We start from the raw sequence: 22775 nt of genomic DNA, 5'->3' as shown, positions 1-22775 counted from the left end.
TTCTGGAGAAAACGATGCCATCACCAGCTCAGTTCAGTTCAGTTCTATAATGGAGTCAATGCAGGCAGATCAATAATATTGTTGAATATTAAATGTCATCAACTAAGCAAACCAGTGGCAAGGAACCAAAACTCTTTTAAGAGTCAAAAACAAACTTTATTCTTTGACAGTAAAAAAAAAAAAATAGTTTTAACTAATACAATCTAAATATCGCACATGTAATATAGAAAACTAAGAGTATGATTTTAAATAAAAAAAATTGTGAATGTTGCAAATAAGATTCTTAAATAAATTGCAAATATATAAATGTAACTATAAATACATTTACAAATATATTTTCTATATTCTATATAACCATACAAATTATATATTCTACGAGTAAATAAATAAATAAATAACAATTACACATAAATTGAGATGTAAGTATTAAAAAATAAGGTAAAATAATGTATTATTCTACAGTATATAATTATTAAAAAACTAATTTATTATATCTGTAATCACATAAATAATAATAATAATAATAAAAAATAAATTATACATATACATAAATATATGAATAATAAAAATAAGGCAAACAATATCTTATTCTGTATAATTATAAAAATAACAAATATATTCTATCCGTAAACAAACAAATAAATGAATTCTACTTATACATAAATTAGTACATGAATAATAATAAAGGCAAACAATATATTATTCTATATAATTAAAAAAATAACAAATATATTTTATTCGTAAACACATTCATAAATAAATAATAATAAATATATTTTACTTACACAACTTTTTTTATGAACAATAGAAAATAAGGCACATAGGCTTATTATTTTATATAATTATAAAAACAACAAATATATTCAATTCGTAAACACATGAATAAATAACTAGATTCTATTTATATATAAAGTAATATACTCATAATAAAAATATGGCCATTGTAAATCGCAGGTGTTGAAGGGTGGATTGCAGCATCCCACTCGGGCTCCCGTAGAAAAACACCGTGACGCGGATGAGCTCGGAGGAAAATCTGGATAATCTACGTAACGGTCCATCATCATCATCGTCATCCTCCTCCTCCTGGGCAGCGGGTCAGTGTGTGTGTCTGTGTGTGTGTGTTTGCTCCTCTTCCGCGAAACACTGAGCCATGGCCGCACAGAAGATCAACGAGGCGCACGAGCACATCGCCAAAGCCGAGAAATGGTGAGATTTGTGAGATTATTGTCATGTAGACACAGCCTGAGCGGACAGGACAGGACAGGTCAGAGTCTCGGCCTGCTGTCGCGGACAGGGGAACCGAATATATTATAATACTGTTAGATAACGGCATGCGTTCGGGTTGAACTAATGCAACGGTGAAATCAGGTCCAGATCGCTCCATGAGATGCTGAAGGATGAGTGTTGTTACACCGCGAGGCTGATTGCGTAATCAGTGCTGGAGGTTACCTTGACGACAGATGCCTGCATTGGTCCAAATCTTCCTCATTATTATTTATGAGGGGTCCGAAACACTACTGGTGATGTTTACGTGCACATCATGCAGGAGACACGGGGGCAAGTTGTCACATGCTCTTCATCGCAGTAGATTTCGAGTCAAATTACCATTACACAAATGTGTGAACAAACAGGCTGTTTTCATAAACTAAATGTTAAATTATATGCATTTTATAATATTATGGCACATCTTTGTAATATCTGTTACACACCTAGTTAAAAAACTAGTTAAATTATGTGCATTATATTATATTATGGGACATTTTTGTAATATCTGTTACACATCTAGTTAAAAAACTAGTTAAATTATGTGCATTATATTATATTATGGGACATTTTTGTAATATGTGTTAAAACCAGTTCAAAAACTAGTGTTAAATAATGTGCATTATAATATATTATGGCATATTTTTTTGTAAAAATCCATTACACCCAGTTCAAGATCTAGTGTTCAGTCATGTGCATTATATTATATTATGGCACATTTTTTGTAATATCTGTTACCGTGTGAAAGTACAATTCAGCAAACATAATGAATGATTTAAAATGTACTTTAAAGTAAAACTTTTGGTAGCACTTTAGTTCAGGGTCCAAACTAAAGTTGCTTATTAGCATGCATATTACTAGGATATTGGCTGTTTATTAGTACTTATAAAGCACATATTAATGCCTTATTCAGCATGACCATACTCTACATCCCTTAATCCTCCTACCCAATACCTAAACTTAACAACTACCTTATTAACTATTAATAAGCAGTAATTAGGAGTTTATTGAGGCAAATGTCATAGTTAATAGTGAGAATTGGACCCTAATATAAAGTTTGACCAAACTTTTAATTTGACATTATTACAAAGTGCGTTTTTAAAAAGTGCACTTGAAAGTGTGCTCTCTTTAAGTACACTAGAAGTGGCATTTAATTTAATTATTATTGTGTTGTCTGCAAGTACAGTTTTTATAAATATACTTTTAAGATTAGAAATCCACTACAAGTGCACATTCAGTGCATTCAAGCACACTTCCTTCATGATGTGATGGTGTTTGTGCAGCTTAAAGACCAGCATGACCAAGTGGAAACCTGATTATGATGAAGCAGCTTCAGAGATGGCAAAAGCAGGTGACGTAAACCTTAAATAAGTGAACGTCTTGCACTGATATTATTGATCTGACATATAATGGCCATCATGATTATAACTTTTACCAATGTCTGTTTGTGTTATATTAGCTGTGGCTTTCAAAAATGCGAAACAGTTTGAGCAAGCGAAGGACGCGTACCTGAAAGAGGCCGAGTACCACACAGAGAACAAAACGTATCCTTCTGCACATCAGAACACTGTGAAGAAGAAGAAAAAGAAATCACAACTGCAAAGATAATCCACTAAAAAAGACTAAATATTGTTCAGTAAAGCAGGATTTTACTGTATCTCTAAAGTCAGATGTTTCTGCTGAGACGACGATGCTGCACTATATCATTTAATCACCCTAATGTCAATTCTGTTCAAATATTAGGTCTAATGTTATATTATATAATATTAATATAATATATAATATTATATATCAAATATTATAAATTTATGCATATTTATATGAAGAGTTCAGATGCAAAAGCCTTTAAGTGCCATCTTAAATTTTCTTCTAGAATGATCATTTTTATCAAGCTCGTATATTTAAGTTCAGTAATTTTACTAAAATAGCAATGAAAATTACCTATTAATTGTCATTTAAGTGAAATTATTGAACTTAAATATACAAGCTTTATAAAAATGATCATTCTAGAAGAAAATTTCAGATGGCACTTAGAGGTTTTTGTATCTGAACTCTTCACATATACATATACAGTACATACATATATATATATATATATATATATATACATATATATATATATATATATACATATGCAGGGACTGTATGTACGCTACCGTTCAAAAGAAATTTCAAATGAATGCTGTTCTTTTGAGCTTTCTATTCATCAAAGAATCCTGATAAATAAAATGTATCAGGGTTTCCTCAAAAATATGAAGCAGCACAACTGTTTTCAACATTGATAATCATCATAAATGTTTCTTGAGCATCAAATCATCATATTAGAATGATTTCTGAAGGATCATGTGACACTGAAGACTAGAGTAATGATGCTGAAAAGTCACAGGAATAAATTACACTTTACTATATATTCACATAGAAAACAGTTATTTTAAATTGTAATAATATTTCACAATATTACTGTTTTTACTGTATTTTTGATCAAATAAATGCAGCCTTAATGAGCAGAAGAGACTTTTTCTAAAACATTAATAAATCTTCCCGACCGTAAATGTGTTGAACAGTTGTGTATGTAGTCATTTTCATATTCTCTCATTCGGTACTTATGTTTACTTAACGAAAACTCACAGACTCTTCCATGCAGCAAAGTAAGTAAATGCTTATAATTCAAATAATCTAAATCTAGAGTTTACCTATCTATGCAAAACTAATTTAGTTTACTAATGTCATAGTTAACAACATATTACCTATCTATAACTGACTACTTACAGTATGCATGATTAACTGTCTGTGCAATACTCACCTTATTGCCGTCGATGATCAAACAAGCTTCTCTTCTCCTCAGAGCGTATGAACAAGCCGGCATGATGTTCAAGGTGAGTCGGCCCGTACAGTGTCAGTGAGTGTTGTGGATGGCCTGTAGGTTTGAGACGAGCCTGAATGACTCTTGCACTCCTGCAGGAGATGAAGAAGATGCCTGAAGCCATCCAGCTGATAGAGAAGGCCAGCATCATGTACATGGAGAACGGGACCTCTGGCACTGCTGGGATGGCCTTGGACAGGGCTGGGAAGTGAGTATACACACCGATGACTGATCAAAACCACAGGTGGAAATGGAAATTAACCTATAATATAATCTTGCAATTATTCTAGGAGCTTAGTTTTTTGTGACAGTGCTGTCTAGCCAATTCTAATCCATCAGAGGAGACCTGATTTAAACAGGTGCAAAGACTAGAACCACGGAAATGATTAAATATATTTTTATTTTTATTGTATTTCCTCCTTATTTTAAAAGTACAGGCCTGTTCACACCAAGTATGATAACTATAATGATAAACAGGGTTCCCACGGGTTTGTGAATCTCAGAAAAAATATTCAAGGCCCTGGAAAGTTTTGAAAATAAACACACATAGATACAGGTCCTTGAAAGTGATTGAATTTATTTTGTGCGAGAAGTTTTCTGGAAAAAAATCCATATTATTCCCTCAGGTCCACTAATCTGTAATTTCGCCAACACTTCATGGCTTATGTATACTAACTTGCTTGATTTACACTAGTTACGCGCATTTATACGTTGCCATGACAAACGGGAAAAAAAGCATCGTTTTTTTTGCATAGTTGTGTTTGACACATGAAAACTGTAACAATGTATCTTACAATGTAACACAATGTAACCTTGCTCTCACTTGAAGTCTGTCCCCACATTAAGTCCTTGAATTTGAGGGTATTGGACCTGGAAAGTCCTTGAATTTGAAGTTAACCAAGGTGTGGGAACCCTGGATAAAGATGTATTTCTAAAAATATAAAAGAGTATTCCACACTATAACTGTAACGATAACAGCACAGAGAAACAATATCATTTGAATCACTTTTTTTACAGCTGATGAACGATAAAACGACAATGACAGCGAATCAGAATCCATCCTGTGGATGCTTATAAAATAGCGAAATGTAAAGTCTTGATTTTCTAATGTGTAAACAAAACTAATAAACTGTTCTCTGCTTGTTTTCCCTAAAAGAATATGCCGTTTCTTCACACACAAAAACGTTTGTAATTTATTCCGTTAATCAACATTACTACAAGATCAGCTTCTGATGTTGATCAAATCTTAGTGGTAACAGACTATAGTATTCTGATTGTTTGAATTAATTGATTACATTTAAATATCTGACTTAAAACAACAACAGATATATTTAGTGTATCTATATTTAACTAAGATAATTATAAAAATGTCCTTTGCAAAGGTGAAAACTTCCAGTGGGCAAATGTTGCCTCTTACCAGCTAACAAAAATATGTTCTAAAAATATGTTCCCATTAAGTTATGTAGTAGTAATATTTAAAATATGAAAATATGAACATCCAACGTTTCAGAAAAAAAAAATACATTTCATGACCGATATAGAAATAATGTTTTTCTGCTGAAAACATTATTAAAGACCAGATAACGTTGAACAAACATTCTATTAACGTTACTGGAATAACCTTAGCTCATAACTTTGAGAGAACCTTCCTGTTAGCTGGGAAAGTTCATTTCTGACCCGAGAGGTTGTGTATTTTCTTTGCATTCTCTGAAGTGTGAACAACTGTATGCATGTGTGAGTTCTCTCATCATTACCAGTGTTAACTAGCGCGTCCTCTTCTTCAGACTCATTGAACCCATTGATCTGGAGAAAGCCGTGGACTTGTACCAGAAGGCCGCATCTGTGTTTGAGGTGAGGAAACACCAACATGATTGATATGTTTAGCACTCTGACATAAGTGAATCCTATCAGAAATCTATTATTTGTGTATATTCATGCATAACCCGTGATGTGTTCAGAATGAAGATCGCCTCAGACAGGCCGCAGAGCTTCTGGGTAAATCCTCCAGACTTCTGGTGAGACTGCGCAGGTGTGTCCTAAAGCATATTATTCTCATTTTACAAGTTTTAGTGTCTGCTAGGATATATTTACATGCTTTAAAGTTCGTGTTTTTCTCATACTGTACATATTACACACTAAAGGAAAGGTTAAATGCCCTTTAAAGGGATATTTCACCGCTGGAAAGATGAATGTGTATTTAAATTGGGTCATTTATGTAGTAGAAATGTGAAATTATTTTAGAAGTTGGTGCCTTCTAGACTGAGAAAAGCCAGAAAATGTATTTTTGGCTCATGTGGATGAAAGACTACAACTCCCAGAATGCACTTGCTTCACTGCCCTACGAGGACACTCCCAAGCCACGCCTACCGGTTACAGAGGGCAGTGTCGGGAGAAATGATACAGCTAGGCTACTAGTCGACTGGAAACTGAAAAGATGGCGTTTTATCGTGAGATCCCCCTATGGGCGGGTTGAACACATGAGGAACGAGCTCCTCCTACTGGCTGGAGTCTCTCGCCTCTGGACAAAAGAGCCTCTGATGACGATAAATGGCGATTTTTGTGTCATCTGAGGTTTTTTTCCAGACACACAATACAGAAATCTCTCGTCTCAGGGGGACATGAGGGAGGGAAGCACGCACTCGAAAATACTACCGGGTTTCTACTGATACAAAGCTTAATGCTAATCGGTGAAGTATCCCTTTAGGCATTAATAGTCCAAGTCATGTATAATAACACCAATTACCGTGGTAAAATCACTGTGATGCATTCAAAAGGATTTTTTTTTAAATTGTGCATTTAATGATAGACTATAGTGAGCTGTGCATCTGTGAAAAGAACAAAAAATAGTTTTTGTTCTCAGTCTGGATGAATTAAGTGCTATATTACAAGTCTTCTGAAGTCATGTGAAAACTTTGTGTGTGACATAAGGCCCTATTTAATGATCTAAGCACATGATCTAAAGTGCAGGGGCCAAGTTCACTTAGGGCGAGTCCGAATCCACTTTTGCTAGTTTAACGACAGGAAAAATGGTCGTTGCGCCAGGCGCATGGTCTAAAAGGGTTGTCTCTATTCTCTTAATGAGTAATGGGTGTGTTTTTGGATTTACGTGCGTTAAACCAATCAGAGTCTCATCTCCCATTCCCTTTAAATGCCAATTGCGCTCGCGCCATGGCAGATTCGCTATTTACATGACGGAATTTGATAGTGGAAAGACCGAACGCGTCTCCAGAGCCTATAGGCGCACATTACTAACGCACTCTTTAAATAACAAAACATATATATATTGGGCCATTGACTTTAGGCCAGGGTTCAGTTGGTCAATGGCTCAGTCTATTTCTGTTGCCTCAAAATAGCAACGCTCCAACAATGTGCCAGAACACACCTCGTTGTCAGACCAGCACGCCCATGGGCGCACAAATGCATTTGCTATTTAAACAAAGTGGTGCAGGACGTAAAAATGATAACTGCGTCGGGCTGAAACTAGCAAAACACTTGCGTCGTGCTTGGTGCTGCATTGCGCCGGTTGTAAGATAGGGCCCTAGGACTTAAAGTAAAGTTTTTATGTGAGGAATAATTGACGACGGCCCGTTGAATTATCATTAGCACTGATCTATATATAGAACTGGATTGCTCATGATGTCATAAAAGAGAAGCCACCGCACTGCCATATTGGTATTCTGTATGTTCAATTCTAGCTGTTCATGGTACACGAAAGACCCAATGTGTGCCGTGTTCTTTAGTGACAGTTTGTGTTTTATTGTCCTCAGGTTGGACGAGGCCGCCGTGTCCCTCCAAAAAGAGAAGAACATGTACAAGGAAATTGAGAACTACCCCACCTGCTTTAAGGTGCAAATACTCACATTCACCCGAAATTGATCTTGTGTTTTAGTCATAGTTCTTCAGGACGAGGTCATGTCACACACCAGTCCATGTTGGCATCTGTCTAATTTGATAAGCTTCTTCCCATTGAGAAATTCAACTTTTATCATGAACGTTTGCATTTGTGTCCTAATGTTGCAGTGGTTTGAATAGATGTTTGATATAGTTGTTCTTATCTGCAGAAAACCATCGCTCAAGTGCTGGTCCATCTTCACCGAGTTGACTTTGTTGCTGCAGACAAGTGTGTCAGAGAAAGTTACAGGTACAAACGAGTGACACCGTCCCGCAAATCCACTGCATTATCTATGATCAGTGTGAAATATTGAGTTGTTCCCTCGCTTCAGTCTCCCAGGGTTCAGTGTGAGCGAGGACTGCGTGTCTATGGAGACGTTACTGGCGGCGTATGACGAGCAGGACGAGGACGAGGTGTCACGCGTGTGCAACTCACCTTTACTCAAGTACATGGACAATGATGTGAGTCTAAACACAAACCAAAACACCACACTCGGTATTTGTGAAAACCATTGTTAAAATAACATGAAATATATTCTACTTAAACAATATTACAATTCAAATATAAATTAATAAAAATAATATATTAATATATATAATTCACATGAACTTTTTTAAGTTTAGAAGTCATCTCTTATGCTTTCTGGATTTATTTGATCAAAAATACAGTAAAATCAGTAATATTGTGAAATATTATTAAAATTGAATTATAGGAAAAAATATAGAATTTATATTGTATTATATTCATTTTACAATGTAATTTATTCCTCTGATGCAAATCTGAATTTTCAGCAGCCACATTACATTTAATTTATTTGAATTGAATATTTTGTAACATTATAAATGTCTTTGTAATTTTTATCAATGTAATGCATTTTTGATCAATTTAATGCATCCTTGCTCAATAAAAGTATTAATTTCTTTAAAATAATTATTTTACTGACCCAAAACATTTGAACAGTTGTTGTCTTTGTAATTTTTTTAATCAATTGAATGCATTTTTGATCAATTTAATGCATCCTTGCTCAATAAAGTATTAATTTCTTTAAAAAAATGATTTTACTGACCCCAAACATTTGAACAGTTGTTGGTGAACCAAAACTTTCTGGGAACCAAAACTTTCAGATGGGATTTACTGTTGTTCCAAAAAAATCTCAAAAATGAAATAATCAGCCCGTCTGACACATGAGTCCAGTGCTAATAAATGGGCTGTGTTCCTGCAGTATGCCAAGCTGGCCATCTCTCTGAAGGTGCCGGGTGGAGTCAGCGGGAAGAAAAAGAAAGCTCCTGCTGCTCCTCAAGGGGGCAGTGCTGGACCAACGGAGCAAGACGACGATTACGAGGGAGGTTTGTGTTAACTGAGGGAACAGCCCGACTATCTCTGTGTGTGTGTGTGTGTGTGAGAGAGAGAGTTAACGAGTATCTTAGTGTTTCCTCCCTTTGTGTAAAGTGGAGTCATTCCTTAGGAATTCTCTTCCTGTGGGAGGGTCCGGTTTTCTGTGCGTTTACACATTAGACACGCAGAAAAGCTTACAAGCACAGGCTGTGAGTGTGGACATCGGTTCAACATATTTAATGCTGAATAGAGTGATGCAGTGATGATGAATTTTTGGAGTTAGCTCATCAACTAACTCGACATTGGAGCTCGACAAAGACCTTAAAGTATTTTTCATGCTAATTTTTATAAATGATAAACTTTTATGAATTTTGAAGCCTAAATACAATCACCAGAAGTAAAAAGCTAAATGAACTACACCACAGTCACATGACTTCAGCGTCACCATCACTAAGCTTCTGACAAGCTTTGGTTTTTATTTAAAAACATTTGTCCTGAAAGTATGAGTTTGAATACTGTGCAAGAGTGCGATTATAAACACAATGAGGCTGTGAAAGTGACTAATAGTAGATGAGTGTACGCCGGTGATGACGTTTAATGTCCCCGACAACCTCACTAGTCTCACTATGGCACTTGTTAGCAAGATCACAAGAGGGTATTACTGATGTGTTTTATGTCTTAGAATAAAATGTGAAAATATCTTGTTCACCACAGACCTTATTTCAGGCATCTAAAGGGGTCATGAACGGCATTTTTTTATTATTTTATGTTTCCTAAGGTGCACTTATGTTACTATGATTTTTACATCACAAATAATAATTTAGAAATATAAGGCCATGATTTCAGTCCTCTGATTTGAACAGTTTTAAGGGGCGTGTCTGCAGTGAGACTTCAGTGTAAACGCCCACTGCTGTGATTGGCTAACATCTTTGCATATGAAATAAGTATTACTTGTGAAAATCTCTTTTACTACGTTTTTACTATTACAGCTGTCAGGATTAACTAATCGTGAAGTGCTGATTATAGCATTATATTTAGATGTAAAAGGTGGCAGCGATGAGCATTGTAGCCGGTGACAGATATACAGTATCTGTTGAGCTCATGAATGCAGTGATCTCATCATTTCTGCACTCTCACGAATGCTTTCATCATAACATAAAAGAATTCAAACATGATGTAGACAGCATGTGTAGACAGCGTCATTGATTATAATGGGAGTTTTGGCAAGAGTCCAGAACTCAGTTGCTGATAAACTCGCACTGTGTGATTGACAGCTCCAGCGATTATAAAGGGAGCGTTCTTTGATCACTTTCTGTATATAAGCACAATTTAAATAACAGATTATTTTCATGCTACTAAGAGAAACAATGTGAAGTTGATCATTTAGTCACTGGTTTGATTTACTGATTCATAAACAGCAATAAATGATTTTGAGACACAGAACGTCTGACTGTACATGAATCATCACATATCAGAAATCACTGATCACAGATCAGTCATTAGGATTAACACGGGTACTTACATGTTGTGGCATTACTGTCGGGTTCATACCTTGCAATAAAGGTCTGTTTGCAAAGCCTGCGCCGAAATTGCGACTGATTTGTAAAAGAATCCACAGTGAAATGTACGGAACAAACCAATAATGCTCTGCTGAGACATTCACATAGTTGAAAATAAATAAGCACTTTCCTAGCATTAGGATCCTTCGAAAGGTAATGTTATTTTAGTCTTTTCATCTCACTAACGTGTCAGTGGGCGTGGCCAAATGTGCAATGATATAGAAGTAGGCGCTGATTTGATTGTAAAGAGGTGTGGTCTTTGGTCGCACTATGACGTCATAATGTGACAAAATTCCAAACGAGTTGGATTCATTTATTTCTGTTTTTGGACTAATAAAGAAGTTTTGAGTTCAGAATATTACAAGATGTTTTTATAGTACAATGACCTCTTGCATATGTCAAAAGATCAAGGAAAATTTGATTTCTCAATTCATGACCGCTTTAACCGAAAAACCTAAAATGCTTATTTTCGTGTTTTGGCTTACAAAAATACATCATCCTTGTAGCACTCTATTGATCGCAGTGTTTTCAAGCAAGTTACAAATACTTGTCTTTCATTGGTCAATCAAACAGACAGTCCCGCCCCAAAACTCACACCATTGGTTGAACCGGTGTTCCACTCAGTTGAACTGATTGAAATATAATTTCGATGCTGCTTAGTGGTGCAGAAATGTAGACAGTCTTAGATAATAAGCACTGGTGTATCTGTGTGATCATATTGTTGTACAATAGACGTTTAGAAATGTTTTCTTTTAATTTGGTAAGAAAAATGTGTAGTCATGTGTACAGAAGCTGTTAATTATTTTTATTTGTGAACAGTCTGTGATGTCAAAGTGATATACAATTTGTAAAATATGATGTAATTGTCCACTATGTACAGTAACTTATTTTAAGTGTTGTTGAAATTGTCGCTGTCGAGTGAGGTGTCATGCTGCGTTTTAAAATAAACAACCTGGCAGACATAATGATGCAAAAAATACATAATAAAAATACGCTAAAGTTTGGCTGTGTACTGCTAAAGGTGTATTCTTGTGAATCTACAACCCATGCTTTATGGAGAAATTAGGAAAGAGAATAATTCCAAGCCATGGTTGTTATTGTTGACCAAAACTAAAACCACAAAAAAAACATTTTTATAAAATATTCTTTGTCTCTGAACATGTTTTATTTATTGTACACAGCAATAAACAGCTCTCATGGTGCACAATATCATCATGTGCAGTAGGACGGTAAACTTTTATATATAAATCCAATGGTATATTGATTCATTAATTGAGGTGTAAGGTTGAAGGACTTCAGTACTCTGACAAAATCCGTTTAACATTGCATTTAAATGATTGTATTTGTTTAGTTGTATAATATAAGTAATATCAAACGTTTGGGGTCAGTCAGATTTTTAAATATTCTTGAAAGAAGTCTTATACTAACCAAGGAAAAAAAAAATCTGTAAAAAGAGTGAAATATTGATAAACTGTTTTGTATTTGAATATAATGTAAAATGTAATTTATTCCTGTGATCAAAGCTGAATTTTCAGCATCATTACTCCAGTCTTCAGTGTCACATGATCCTTCACAAATCATTCTAATATGATGAGATCAACTTTTATTATTATTATTATTATCAATGTTGAAAACAGTTGTGCTGCTTCATATTTTGTTTAAAAATCTTACAAACCCCAATCTTTTGAATGGTAGTGTACATTAAAAAAAGAAGAAGAGAAATACAGGCAACAAAAGCCGTGTGTTTAATCGTGTGCTTTATTTGAAGTCAATAAACTCCCATTTCCTGTTTCATCCAGTTACAGTTTTCTTCCCCCCCCCCTTTTTTGATGTTGCTGTAAAAGTTCTGCACACACAAGGTAATGAAAGCGTTTCATGTCAAACATTATTTTTTTCATTCATGCTACATTGTCTTTAATGCATAGTTCAGAGATGGACTCGAAACAATATTCTCCTCAAGCATCACCACAACACGATCCATAGCGTGGAGCTCACGTCGATAGTCATATTGAACGTGATCCGATTGTAAATCTACAGCCTAGCGGAGACTCCACCGTTGTATCCATGAGACCCTGATCCATAGAAAGCTCTTTCCTGAGTATGGCTGCCAAAGGTGTACAATAAAAATGGATTTCATGTCCTTTACGGTCACCCCGCCTGTCGTATTGCTCAAAGTACGTAGTACAAATGTGAGTCAAGTTATTCCCCATGTACAAACAACTTTCTGATGAGCACAACTCCCAGGCCTGGCGAAGCGTAATGTCTACTGGAGCGATCTGCAAATCTCTCATGCCTTCGAGGATTCAGTGTACCTGTTAATAACTAATATTCATGATTCCCTTTCACCACAAGTCAAATGTTTGAACTAAAAGCAGAACTAACGTAAAACGCTCATGTTTCCTGACTGAAACCCAATGACCAGAACACATTTCTAAACAATGGTTTAGCAAACAATTTGCACAGAAATTACTTTTTGCTCATATTCCATGTATTTATACCAACTTCTGAACAAATATCTGTGTAAATTATAAAAAAAAATTGGATGTATATACTATATAATACATTCACAATCCGTATATACATTTTATGTGTAAATAATTCATAAAATCACTTGGATTTATGAAGAAATGTACACAAACACATTCAAAATTAGTTCAGAACAAATTTCTGTGTAAATAATTTATAAAATCACTTGGATTTATAAAGAAATGTACACAGAATTGCATTGAAACTTAGTTCTGAACAAATTTGTGTAAATAATTCATAAAATCACTTGGATTTATGAAGAAATGTAGTCAAAACACATTCAAAATTCATCCAGAACAAATTTCTGTGTAAATAATACATAAATCACCTTGATTTATGAAGCAATGTACACAGAGTTACATTCAAAATTCGTTCTGAACAAATTTCTGTGTAAAAAAATCATAAAATCACTTTGACTTACAAAGAAATGCATGGAGAAACATTCAAAATTCGTTGCAATAATCAAACAATAAACAGAGAGTTGCTGAAACTGATTCATTGTAATGTAATGTAATAATCTCCCTTTAGTTATGAAAAAAATCATTATACCTCAAATCTTAAACACTAAACGTCCCAAATCTGTATAAATTATGGATGATCTCCTTAAGGTCCCGAAGGAGAAAATCTATTACACTGTTGTGTACGTTCCTCTTCATTACTTTGTTGTACATGAGAAAAAAAATGGTCGCTTTCCCGTCGTCGTGAAATGATCCGTATGTATTCCTGAGAAAGGTAGTGAATAATGATGTGTTTAGTTGATTGTACAAATGAAATAAGGCAAATAGAGATTGTCACATAATTCACAGCGCCGCCTATAGGGCTTCGGTTCTGCTTCCTGCAAAACCGGGTTTGTCCTAGACCGGAGTCTAAAGCAGGTTCAGTGTTTCCCGTCTATGTCGCATGCACTCCCAAAGGTCAAAGTCGTATTCAAAGTGGCACATGCCTGGAAGCCCTGAAGTTCATCACTTGTCAAGCCCTTTAAAACACTAGCGAGTGGGTGAAACCCGCACATCATGAGTGCTAATGTTTCCTCAGTTAGCATGAAGAACAACTGTTTTCCGGTTTAATCCATCCGAAGTGTAATTCCTGCTTCTCACGGTCAGTTACTCGGAAGCTCATCCTCACTCGCTCTTCTCTCTGGTCCACTTGATCATGGTTTCTGGAGAGCGGTAGAGGAAGATGAGCTTGGCGTACAGGTCTTCCTCCAGGTCCAGTTCTCCCGTCTCTCGGACCAGGAAGATGTCGGTGCAGAGCTTGAGGATTCGGTCCACGTTGGGAAGCTCTTCGAACATGATGGTGTGCGAGATCCCGCTGAAGAACTCTCGCACAAACTTTCCGATAACCAGAACCACCGACATGTACAGACCCATGATCCTGTGCACACGCAGGTTACGTTTAACTCAACAAACCACACCAATTACATACAGTTTCATCAAGTCAGATTGATAAAATCGTGTTCAATTTGGTTCAGATGGATATAATTAGGGATTCACAGCATATGTGTTATATTATTGGAGATATTTATTTATTTGCATCCTTGTATTCAATTGAACTCGCTCAGCTAAGAAAGTATTCTTAAACAGGCGCAACACACTATAAATCTCTTTAATGTTAGTTTTGTGAGTTTTATTTGTAACCGACCATGACAAGCATAAAAGTATAATTGTCTATAGAGTGCAAGAGTCAGGTTCTGAAAGTAAAACCTCCATTCATTTTCTCCAAAGGGAAATTGATTTTGAACGATAACTTATAAATCATTAAGACGGACATACTGTGATCTACGAGGTTGTTAAGGGATGGTATTTGCTTCTGTTGAAGCCGTCAGCCCAAACTATTTCAACTTATTTTTAAAATAATCGTGTTTAACAGTGGAATTCCTGGTGAAAAACTACATTACCCATGATGCTGTACAGACAATTACACCAATCAGAGAGTCGGAAAAAGCAACACGCTCCAAAAGAGCTCTTTAGCTCCGCCCACTCCCATGAAACACTGCGAATGATGTAATCAAATATACATATATACATTTATAAGTAGTATAAGTAGTAGTTTTATATTTCTCCATAGTTTTTAATTCGATTATGCTGTTCTCAAAGCTTCATGGGATTGTAGTTCTTTCCCTTACACAGTCTAAGAGGGTTTTTTTAATTCCTATTTGAAAAATGATTGGAAAAAAGACTTCTAGAACCAGTGCCGCACAGTTTTTTCCCATTAGGGGGGACAGAAAGATAACTTGTGACTGGTAATGTGTCACGTCCCGATTGTCACTTACCCATAACCAGCCAGAAAGCCCAGACTGGGCGGACTGACTTGGTCACTGAAGATGTAGATCTCCAGAACAGATCCATTTTCATTCTGGAGTGGAATTTGTTTTAACGGGCCTCGATCTATCTGATTCACGATCCACCACTCCTGAACGCTCCCCGAGCTGTTTTGGTCGGTCTTGTTTAAAGATAGCGTGATGTCCATGTATTGTTCACCTTAGGGATCACATAGAAATTGACATGATGATGGCTGTAGAAAAGTATATCAATGTAGCAAAGGCGTAGATAATGGCGGAGACCTTCATCATTATTGAAGTAAAGCTGTTCAATAGGCTTGGCATTGGAGTCGCTTGGTGCTCTGATGTATCTTGGAAAAATCTTTTTGATGAGCCTTGAAAAAAATATTACAATTTACCATTCAGCCAAGAGAAAAAAGAACAGAAAAATATGCAGACTGCGATTGTTCCATATTAGTATTGAGATGCTTAAACTCACACTTCCTTGTCCGCAGTTTCGTTATTATTAATCAGTAGACTCTCTAGTTTTCGTGTGGTGTCTTTATCCAGATAAATGTGGTGTTTTCCTGTTGCCGTTTCAGCTTTGGCACCTAAACTGAGGTTCCTAATGGACAAATACAGCAATACACAACTGAAATTAATTAACTGAAAACCTCAGTATGTCAATCAGGTAGCTAACCAAATAGCAACAGAATAGATCTGTGTGTGTGTGTGTATGTGTACTGGTTTGACCTACATTATGAGGACCCATATTTATTCAAATGTAAAAATGCATAAGGTTTTCTGTGTTGGGTAGGTTAGTGAAAGGGGCTAGAAAATGTAATTAGCTCAGTATAAAAACCATTACACCTAATATGGGACGTCCACATAAGGATAGATGTACCAGTACACATGATGTGTGTGTGTGTCTGTGTGTGTGTGTGTGTGTGTGACAGACAGAGATATACCGAAAATTAACCATGGTTTAATTATAGGTGTGTTGAACATTTGTATAACCAAAGAAATACTATAGTTACATACATATACATATACATACATATATACATATATATATATACATATATATATATATATATATATATATATATATATATATATATTTTTTTTTTTTATGAAAAGATGACTGGTTGAAAATCTGTTTGTGTGTGGTGTGCTGTCTTTGTCACATCATGGCACACCACACACACTATAGGAGCAAAATGGTTCAGTCTAGGATTTATTGTCCTCATGTTTGTGGTCTCTCATATTTTGAAAATCTTATAAGATTTTAAAAATCTTTTAGTGAGTACCCAGCATTAGATGAAAAATATAATAAAAATAAATGTTGACTGAAATAAGAGTTTATATGTATATACACACACACACACACACACACACACACACACACATATATATATATACAGTATAATGATTTTATCTGTTTTACTGCCTTTAATTTATGCTGATTGATGGTATAAATGATTTTTTTTAAATCAATACAGTAATAAACAATACTTCATTACAGTAATGAGAATCTTATGATAATTGTGAAGAATGAGAACTAAACATTTTCACTTGGTACATTTTCTACACTAGGCATTGTATGTAGAGCTTATGTAGCCCCGCCACCTTTTCAGCACTACATTTTAATAAAATATAAAATAACTTTACATTCATATACATAATATTGATTGAAATATAATATAATTTTAGATTTAACCTGCACATGTTGCTTTGAGATTTACCCATCAGGCACTAGCACTATTTTAAGAGCTGTGAACTCTACCTCTGTATGGACCAGGTCATGGTGAGAGGGAAATTGTCTCTTTTGAGCATTTCAATGAGGTGTTTCTTGCTCGGGGGGCTGATGGTCCAGAGCGAGTTTGAACTTCCTTCTAGTTGAGCTATTTTCAAATCCTCGTGAGTGTAAGACTCCAGGAACATCATGGCATTCTGCAGGAGACACACGCATCTACTTTCACAATTTATCAGCAGCAGGCAATATTAGCTTTTTGTCACAATGCAAAATAAAATAATCTTTATAGTCCTACAAAATGTGACCAAACCAGTCACATGGGTCAAATTTATGAAATTGAGATTTATACATCATCTGAAAGCTGAATAAATGAGCTGTCCATTGGTGTGTGGTTTGTAAGGATATGATAATATTTGTCAGAGATACAACTATTTGTAAATCTGGAATCTGAGGGTGCAAAAAAATCAAAACATTGAGAAAATCTCCTTTAAAGTTGTGCATTTATGTTCACGATTGTGCTGCATTCACTCACAAAAATACATGTTTTATATATTTACGGTAGGAAATTTACTAAATATCTTCATGGAACATGATCTTTACTTAATATCCTAATGATTTTTGGAATAAAAGAACAATCTAAAACTTTGACCCATACAATGTATTGTTGGCTATTGCCACAAATATACCCGTGCGACTCGTGACTGGTGACGTGATCCAGGGTCACATAAGCTTCATTTTATCCATGCAAAATATAATTTCTTATTTTTATGTTGATTATGCAGTGAAATGTGAATTATTGTAATGGGCCTCAACTATCACAAATTTTTGTATATATGGTGCATCACAAAAAACTCATAAAAATACAAAGGAGCCACTGTGATTTGTTAGCAGAAACATAGTTCCTTACTGCTTTATTTTCGTATTCCTTCATGAACACTTTAAAGTCTGAGGGACTGACATCTTTTATATCGCTCTGCTGGGCGCTCATTGTGAAGATCGGCTGGAAAACAGAACGCAAGAGCGGATTATCAAATGATAAGCACCCTGAGATCTGAACAAGAAAAGACAAAATATATCAAGATCATATGTAGACTTTTACACGAGACTCCTGCTTCTCAGATGTTTCTCCTAAATAACACTCCAGTAATCTCGCAGTGTCTCCTCTAGAGCTTCAGAGGAGATCTCAACAATGTCTCAGACTGTGTTCAGATTGCCAAGAGATACCAAAGTCAGCAATTAAAAGTCCAGTGTTAACAAAACTATTTGCCATTAAAATTAAGCTGAAATAAAAATATTAGATTAAAACATTGTCTTGCTGACTAACTGAGATAAGTGTACGTTTTAAAAAAGTAGTAAAATGACTAAAACAGAAAGAAAAATACATGGCAAAATAAAAATTACAGAATCTTACTCTAAAATGAAAATGAAAACTATAATAGAAATAATAGCAATGAATTATAATAAAAAATAAACTAAATAGAAACAAAGCAAAGACCACAGAAAAAAATATATTTAATAAAAATGACAAAAACATAAAAATACATAATAAAAAATAAAAAAACAATACATTATAACAATAAGTTATAATTAGAATATTATACATAGAAAATAAAAATTACTAAAACTTAAGCTAAAATTTAAATGAGAACTGAAAACAAAAAAAAATCTAAGCTTATTCAAAATATTAATAAATCTTATATGAATAATAAATGAACACTGCAGAGACCTCAATATAAACACAAACCCTTTTCATTAAATGATCTGAGATTCTTTCCATTTTCATTCTAATTTCATTTTATACTGGATGAATACTATGGCTCATTCATGTCTATTTGATTTCTTAGGAGAAACATCTGAAACAACACAATGTGTGTCTGTTTTACCGGATGTAGAAACTGTCAGAAATGTGAAATGAGCATGAAATCAACAGCTTGAGTGTAAGGTGCACCTGAAGTCCTCCGAGCATGAGTGTGACGGACACGTCCAGTGGACTGTTGACCACTCCTGCCACAGATTTGACCAGAGACATGAAGAGCAGCGGGAACCAAACGATGCAGATCAGAAGCATCACGATCATGCCACCCATTCCATACTTCACAACCTTCTTCTTCTTCTGCCCGCGAGGCTGAGGGTTTCGCTGAGACACCACACACACAACTGGTTAGGATGTTGCTTTACGCCCACATGATCTGCATATGCGGTACGTATTCTTTCAGGTCCTATATTAAGAGCATACACACACTGCACTGCAATGCGTTGCTGTAATGGTTGCAGATGCAGGTGTGTAGTCTATTCTTTCTGTGGTGCATGTGCTTCATTTAAAAGAATGTTTTGACTATTGTTCAAGGTCAAAATTAAAATGTAATTTCACATTCCGTTCGCAAAGACCCGCCCCCTTTAGTTACTGTTGCTATGTCCGACAAGCCACGCCTCTCTCACGCAGTGAAACATACATGAAACTGACAACACACTGACAGACAGGGCAGACCAGGTTACTTTTGATATGAAACAAAGTCTCACCTTTCAAATTTGGTCATTTTTTAACGAAATTTAAACAATAAATACCGTTTTGTGGCTCTTCAATGTGTCGTGACAGATTGCTTCAGTTAAAGCTGCTCGTGAACCGATCATCTCCTCCTTCTAGTTCATTTATAGCATCAAATAAACATGAATGAACATCAGAAGGAATGTTGTTTTAACCGTGGAAAGACATCAATACACTCCGCTTTTCAAGTTCAAATCCTCCAACGTTAATCTACTAACTCTCCTGACTGCTTTGTCGGACAAAAATGGCGGATTTGGCGGATGGTGGATTATGATTGGTCAGATCGCCTGTCAATCAAACTCCCTGCGAAGGGTCAATTGAAGTCTAGTGATTCACAGTCAGCATATGACTGGGTAAAGGAAATAAATATACACCCTACTTCACATTTGGAAAAACAAAGCAACATAATGGATAAAACTCGTCTCATCGTGGAGGCAGAAAAACAAAGTTCTGCATGACCCACAGAATGAAGATTTAAACGCAAAAGAAAAGACATGGGAGGCAGTACGTTTATTTATTAAAAGCATGGTTCAGAGAAAAATCAACCTAGTGTCCTTTGCACCATGACCTCGAGCCAAACACCCCCCAGAAGCCTTTTTTTCCCTTGGTCGAACATTATTAAAGTTAGAGCTTATTTAGAGATATCAGCCAGATGTCTTAGTGCAGGCGCTAATGGATCCAAGGCTGTATCTCGTAAATTACCCCACTAATAATGCCCAGAATGGCACCAAACTTCTACAGTAGCACAAATAGGTTCTGTATTTATAAAACGAGGCATTGGAAAGTTTGTAAGTACATCAGGAGTTTATTTAAATAGCACTTGCCTGACAGCTAATGCTACCGCTAACCTGGACGTCGAGGTCACTTCAGTGATTAGGGAAAAACTAGTGAATTTATTTAATTTTTTCCAAAGTGTTGACAACTTAGTGTTAACTAATAATTTTTGCAAACTGGTACTACCAACAAAATATTAGTGCATTCCTGGAACTGGGCGTCGTTACACTACATCCTTATGCATCGCTTTCTGCCAGGACTTTTACAGGCTTTTCCCAAATCACTGAAGTGACGTCGATGTCCGAGTTAGCATTAGCTGTCAGGCAAGTGTTATTTAAATAAACTCCTGATGTACTTACAAACTTTCCAATCCCTTGTTTTATGAGTACAGAACCTATTTGTACTACTGTAGAAGTTTGGTGCCATTCTGGGCATTATTAGTGCGGTAATTTACGAGATACAACCTTGGATCCATTAGCGCCTGCACTATATTCGGCTGATATCTCTAAATAAGCTCTAACTTTAATAATGTTCGACCAAGGGAAAAAAAAGGCTTCTGGTGGGTGTTTGGCTCGAGGTCATGGTGCAAAGGACCCTAGGTTGATTTTACTCCGAACCATCCCTTTAAGTCATAGTAAGTTTTATTGAAAATGTTTGTGAAACGACCCTTTCACGTAAGAGTACCATATGTTTAAATGTTGTTTGAGTAACTTGATGTATATTTCTATACAGAAGTAATGAAAATGAATGGATTCTGGTCTGAGCAGGTTTGTTGAAAGAATAAGTAAATGATATATAACCGGTCTTACCTTCTCTGATTCCCTCCAGCATTTGAGGATGAAGATGTGTGCGTAGATGTCCTCCACACAGATCCAGCTGGACAAACTGAGCGTTGTGTCCGTCCACACCCAGTCCATCACGGCTCGCAACTCCGTCAAGAACGGGATCAGGCGAAACCTTGGACGTACAACACTCACTAAGCAGGAGTATCCATTATGTATAGAGACCGACTGGTTTTCTTTAAAACACGCCGATCATTTAAAAGATGCCAAATATCTGCCGATATATCAACCTTGGCAATTTATTGTAAGTAAAAGGAAACAAAATGTTTCTATGTTTGAACACTACTTTTTTTTTCCGATTCTGTCTCATTCCACATAAATATAAACGTAAATTACATACGACATCACCCATACACGTTTCTCACCCCTGGAAGAGGAAGAGGTTGAGGTAGTTGTAGCTCTTGGTGAGGAAGTTTCCCAGTATGCGAGTCGGATATCCACATCGGATCTGATACGCTGACAGGCCGAAGTAAATGCACTTCACAAAGTACCACAACTGAGCGATAGTGTTATCACTGAAGCGCCTGCAGAGAAGATAAAAGCTCTTGCAGAACTCGCAAACTTTCAATTCAAAGTAAAGTGTGAATTTGAATTGGCCAGGAAGTTAAAATCAATCAATCTATCAATCTATCTATCAATCTATCAATCTATCAATCTATCTATCTATCTATCTATCTATCTATCTATCTATCTATCTATCTATCTATCTATCTATCTCTCTATCTATGTATCTATCTATCTATCTATCTTTCCATCTATCTATCTTTCTACCTATCTATCTACCTACCTACCTACCTATCTATCTACCTACCTATCTATCTATCTTTCCTTCTACCTACCTATCTATCTACCTACCTATCTATCTATCTTTCCTTCTATCTTTCCATCTTTCCATCTTTCTATCTATCTATCTATCTATCTATCTATCTATCTATCTATCTATCTATCTATCTATCTATCTATCTATCTATCTATCTATCTATCTATCTATCTATCTATCTATCTATCTATCTATCTATCTATCTATCTATCTATCTATCTATCTATCTACCTACCTATCTATCTATAATAATAATACATTTTATTTATAGTGCGCTTTTCTCAGACCCAAAGCGCATACAGTAAAATAAACAAATACAGCAAGAGCAATAAAAAACAAT

General features: G+C 35.6%; 2 protein-coding genes across 5 annotated transcripts in view; one reads left to right on the top strand and one right to left on the bottom strand.

Annotated features, from left to right (window-relative positions):
* The first annotated feature begins 689 nt into the window (after window positions 1-689).
* Window positions 690-14313, top strand: napgb (N-ethylmaleimide-sensitive factor attachment protein, gamma b). 4 transcript variants are annotated; one of them, XM_081373363.1, is made up of 13 exons: window positions 690-1206; window positions 1369-1557; window positions 2547-2614; window positions 2723-2807; window positions 3894-3911; window positions 4109-4139; window positions 4225-4334; window positions 5911-5977; window positions 6085-6155; window positions 7894-7972; window positions 8188-8267; window positions 8350-8479; window positions 9241-14313. In XM_081373363.1, exons 2-13 carry the CDS (start codon window positions 1541-1543, stop codon window positions 9373-9375), a joined length of 891 nt encoding a protein of 296 aa, XP_081229489.1. In that variant the 5' UTR covers window positions 690-1206; window positions 1369-1540; the 3' UTR covers window positions 9376-14313. The 4 variants fall into 4 exon arrangements, with proteins under 4 accessions (XP_081229489.1, XP_081229487.1, XP_081229488.1 ...); XM_081373361.1 differs by lacking the exon at window positions 1369-1557; XM_081373362.1 differs by having other exon boundaries at window positions 690-1557.
* Window positions 14314-14559: 246 nt separating this feature from the next.
* Window positions 14560-22775, bottom strand: part of piezo2b (piezo-type mechanosensitive ion channel component 2b) — a gene marked incomplete at both ends in the record, with an annotated part of 108352 nt that continues 100136 nt past the window's right edge. Inside the window, 9 exons of the mRNA XM_081373360.1 lie at window positions 14560-14812; window positions 15711-15918; window positions 16002-16093; window positions 16198-16323; window positions 17485-17651; window positions 18362-18454; window positions 19403-19591; window positions 21583-21730; window positions 21981-22139. Coding sequence (XP_081229486.1) covers window positions 14560-14812; window positions 15711-15918; window positions 16002-16093; window positions 16198-16323; window positions 17485-17651; window positions 18362-18454; window positions 19403-19591; window positions 21583-21730; window positions 21981-22139 — 1435 coding nt within the window. The remainder of the gene's footprint in view (window positions 14813-15710; window positions 15919-16001; window positions 16094-16197; window positions 16324-17484; window positions 17652-18361; window positions 18455-19402; window positions 19592-21582; window positions 21731-21980; window positions 22140-22775) is intronic.

Source organism: Scardinius erythrophthalmus (assembly GCF_964197995.2).
Source record: "Scardinius erythrophthalmus genome assembly, chromosome: 9".
NCBI classification, from domain to species: Eukaryota; Metazoa; Chordata; class Actinopteri; order Cypriniformes; family Leuciscidae; genus Scardinius; species Scardinius erythrophthalmus.
Note: the sequence above shows the minus strand (reverse complement) of the source record. Positions and strands in the feature narration are given on the sequence as shown.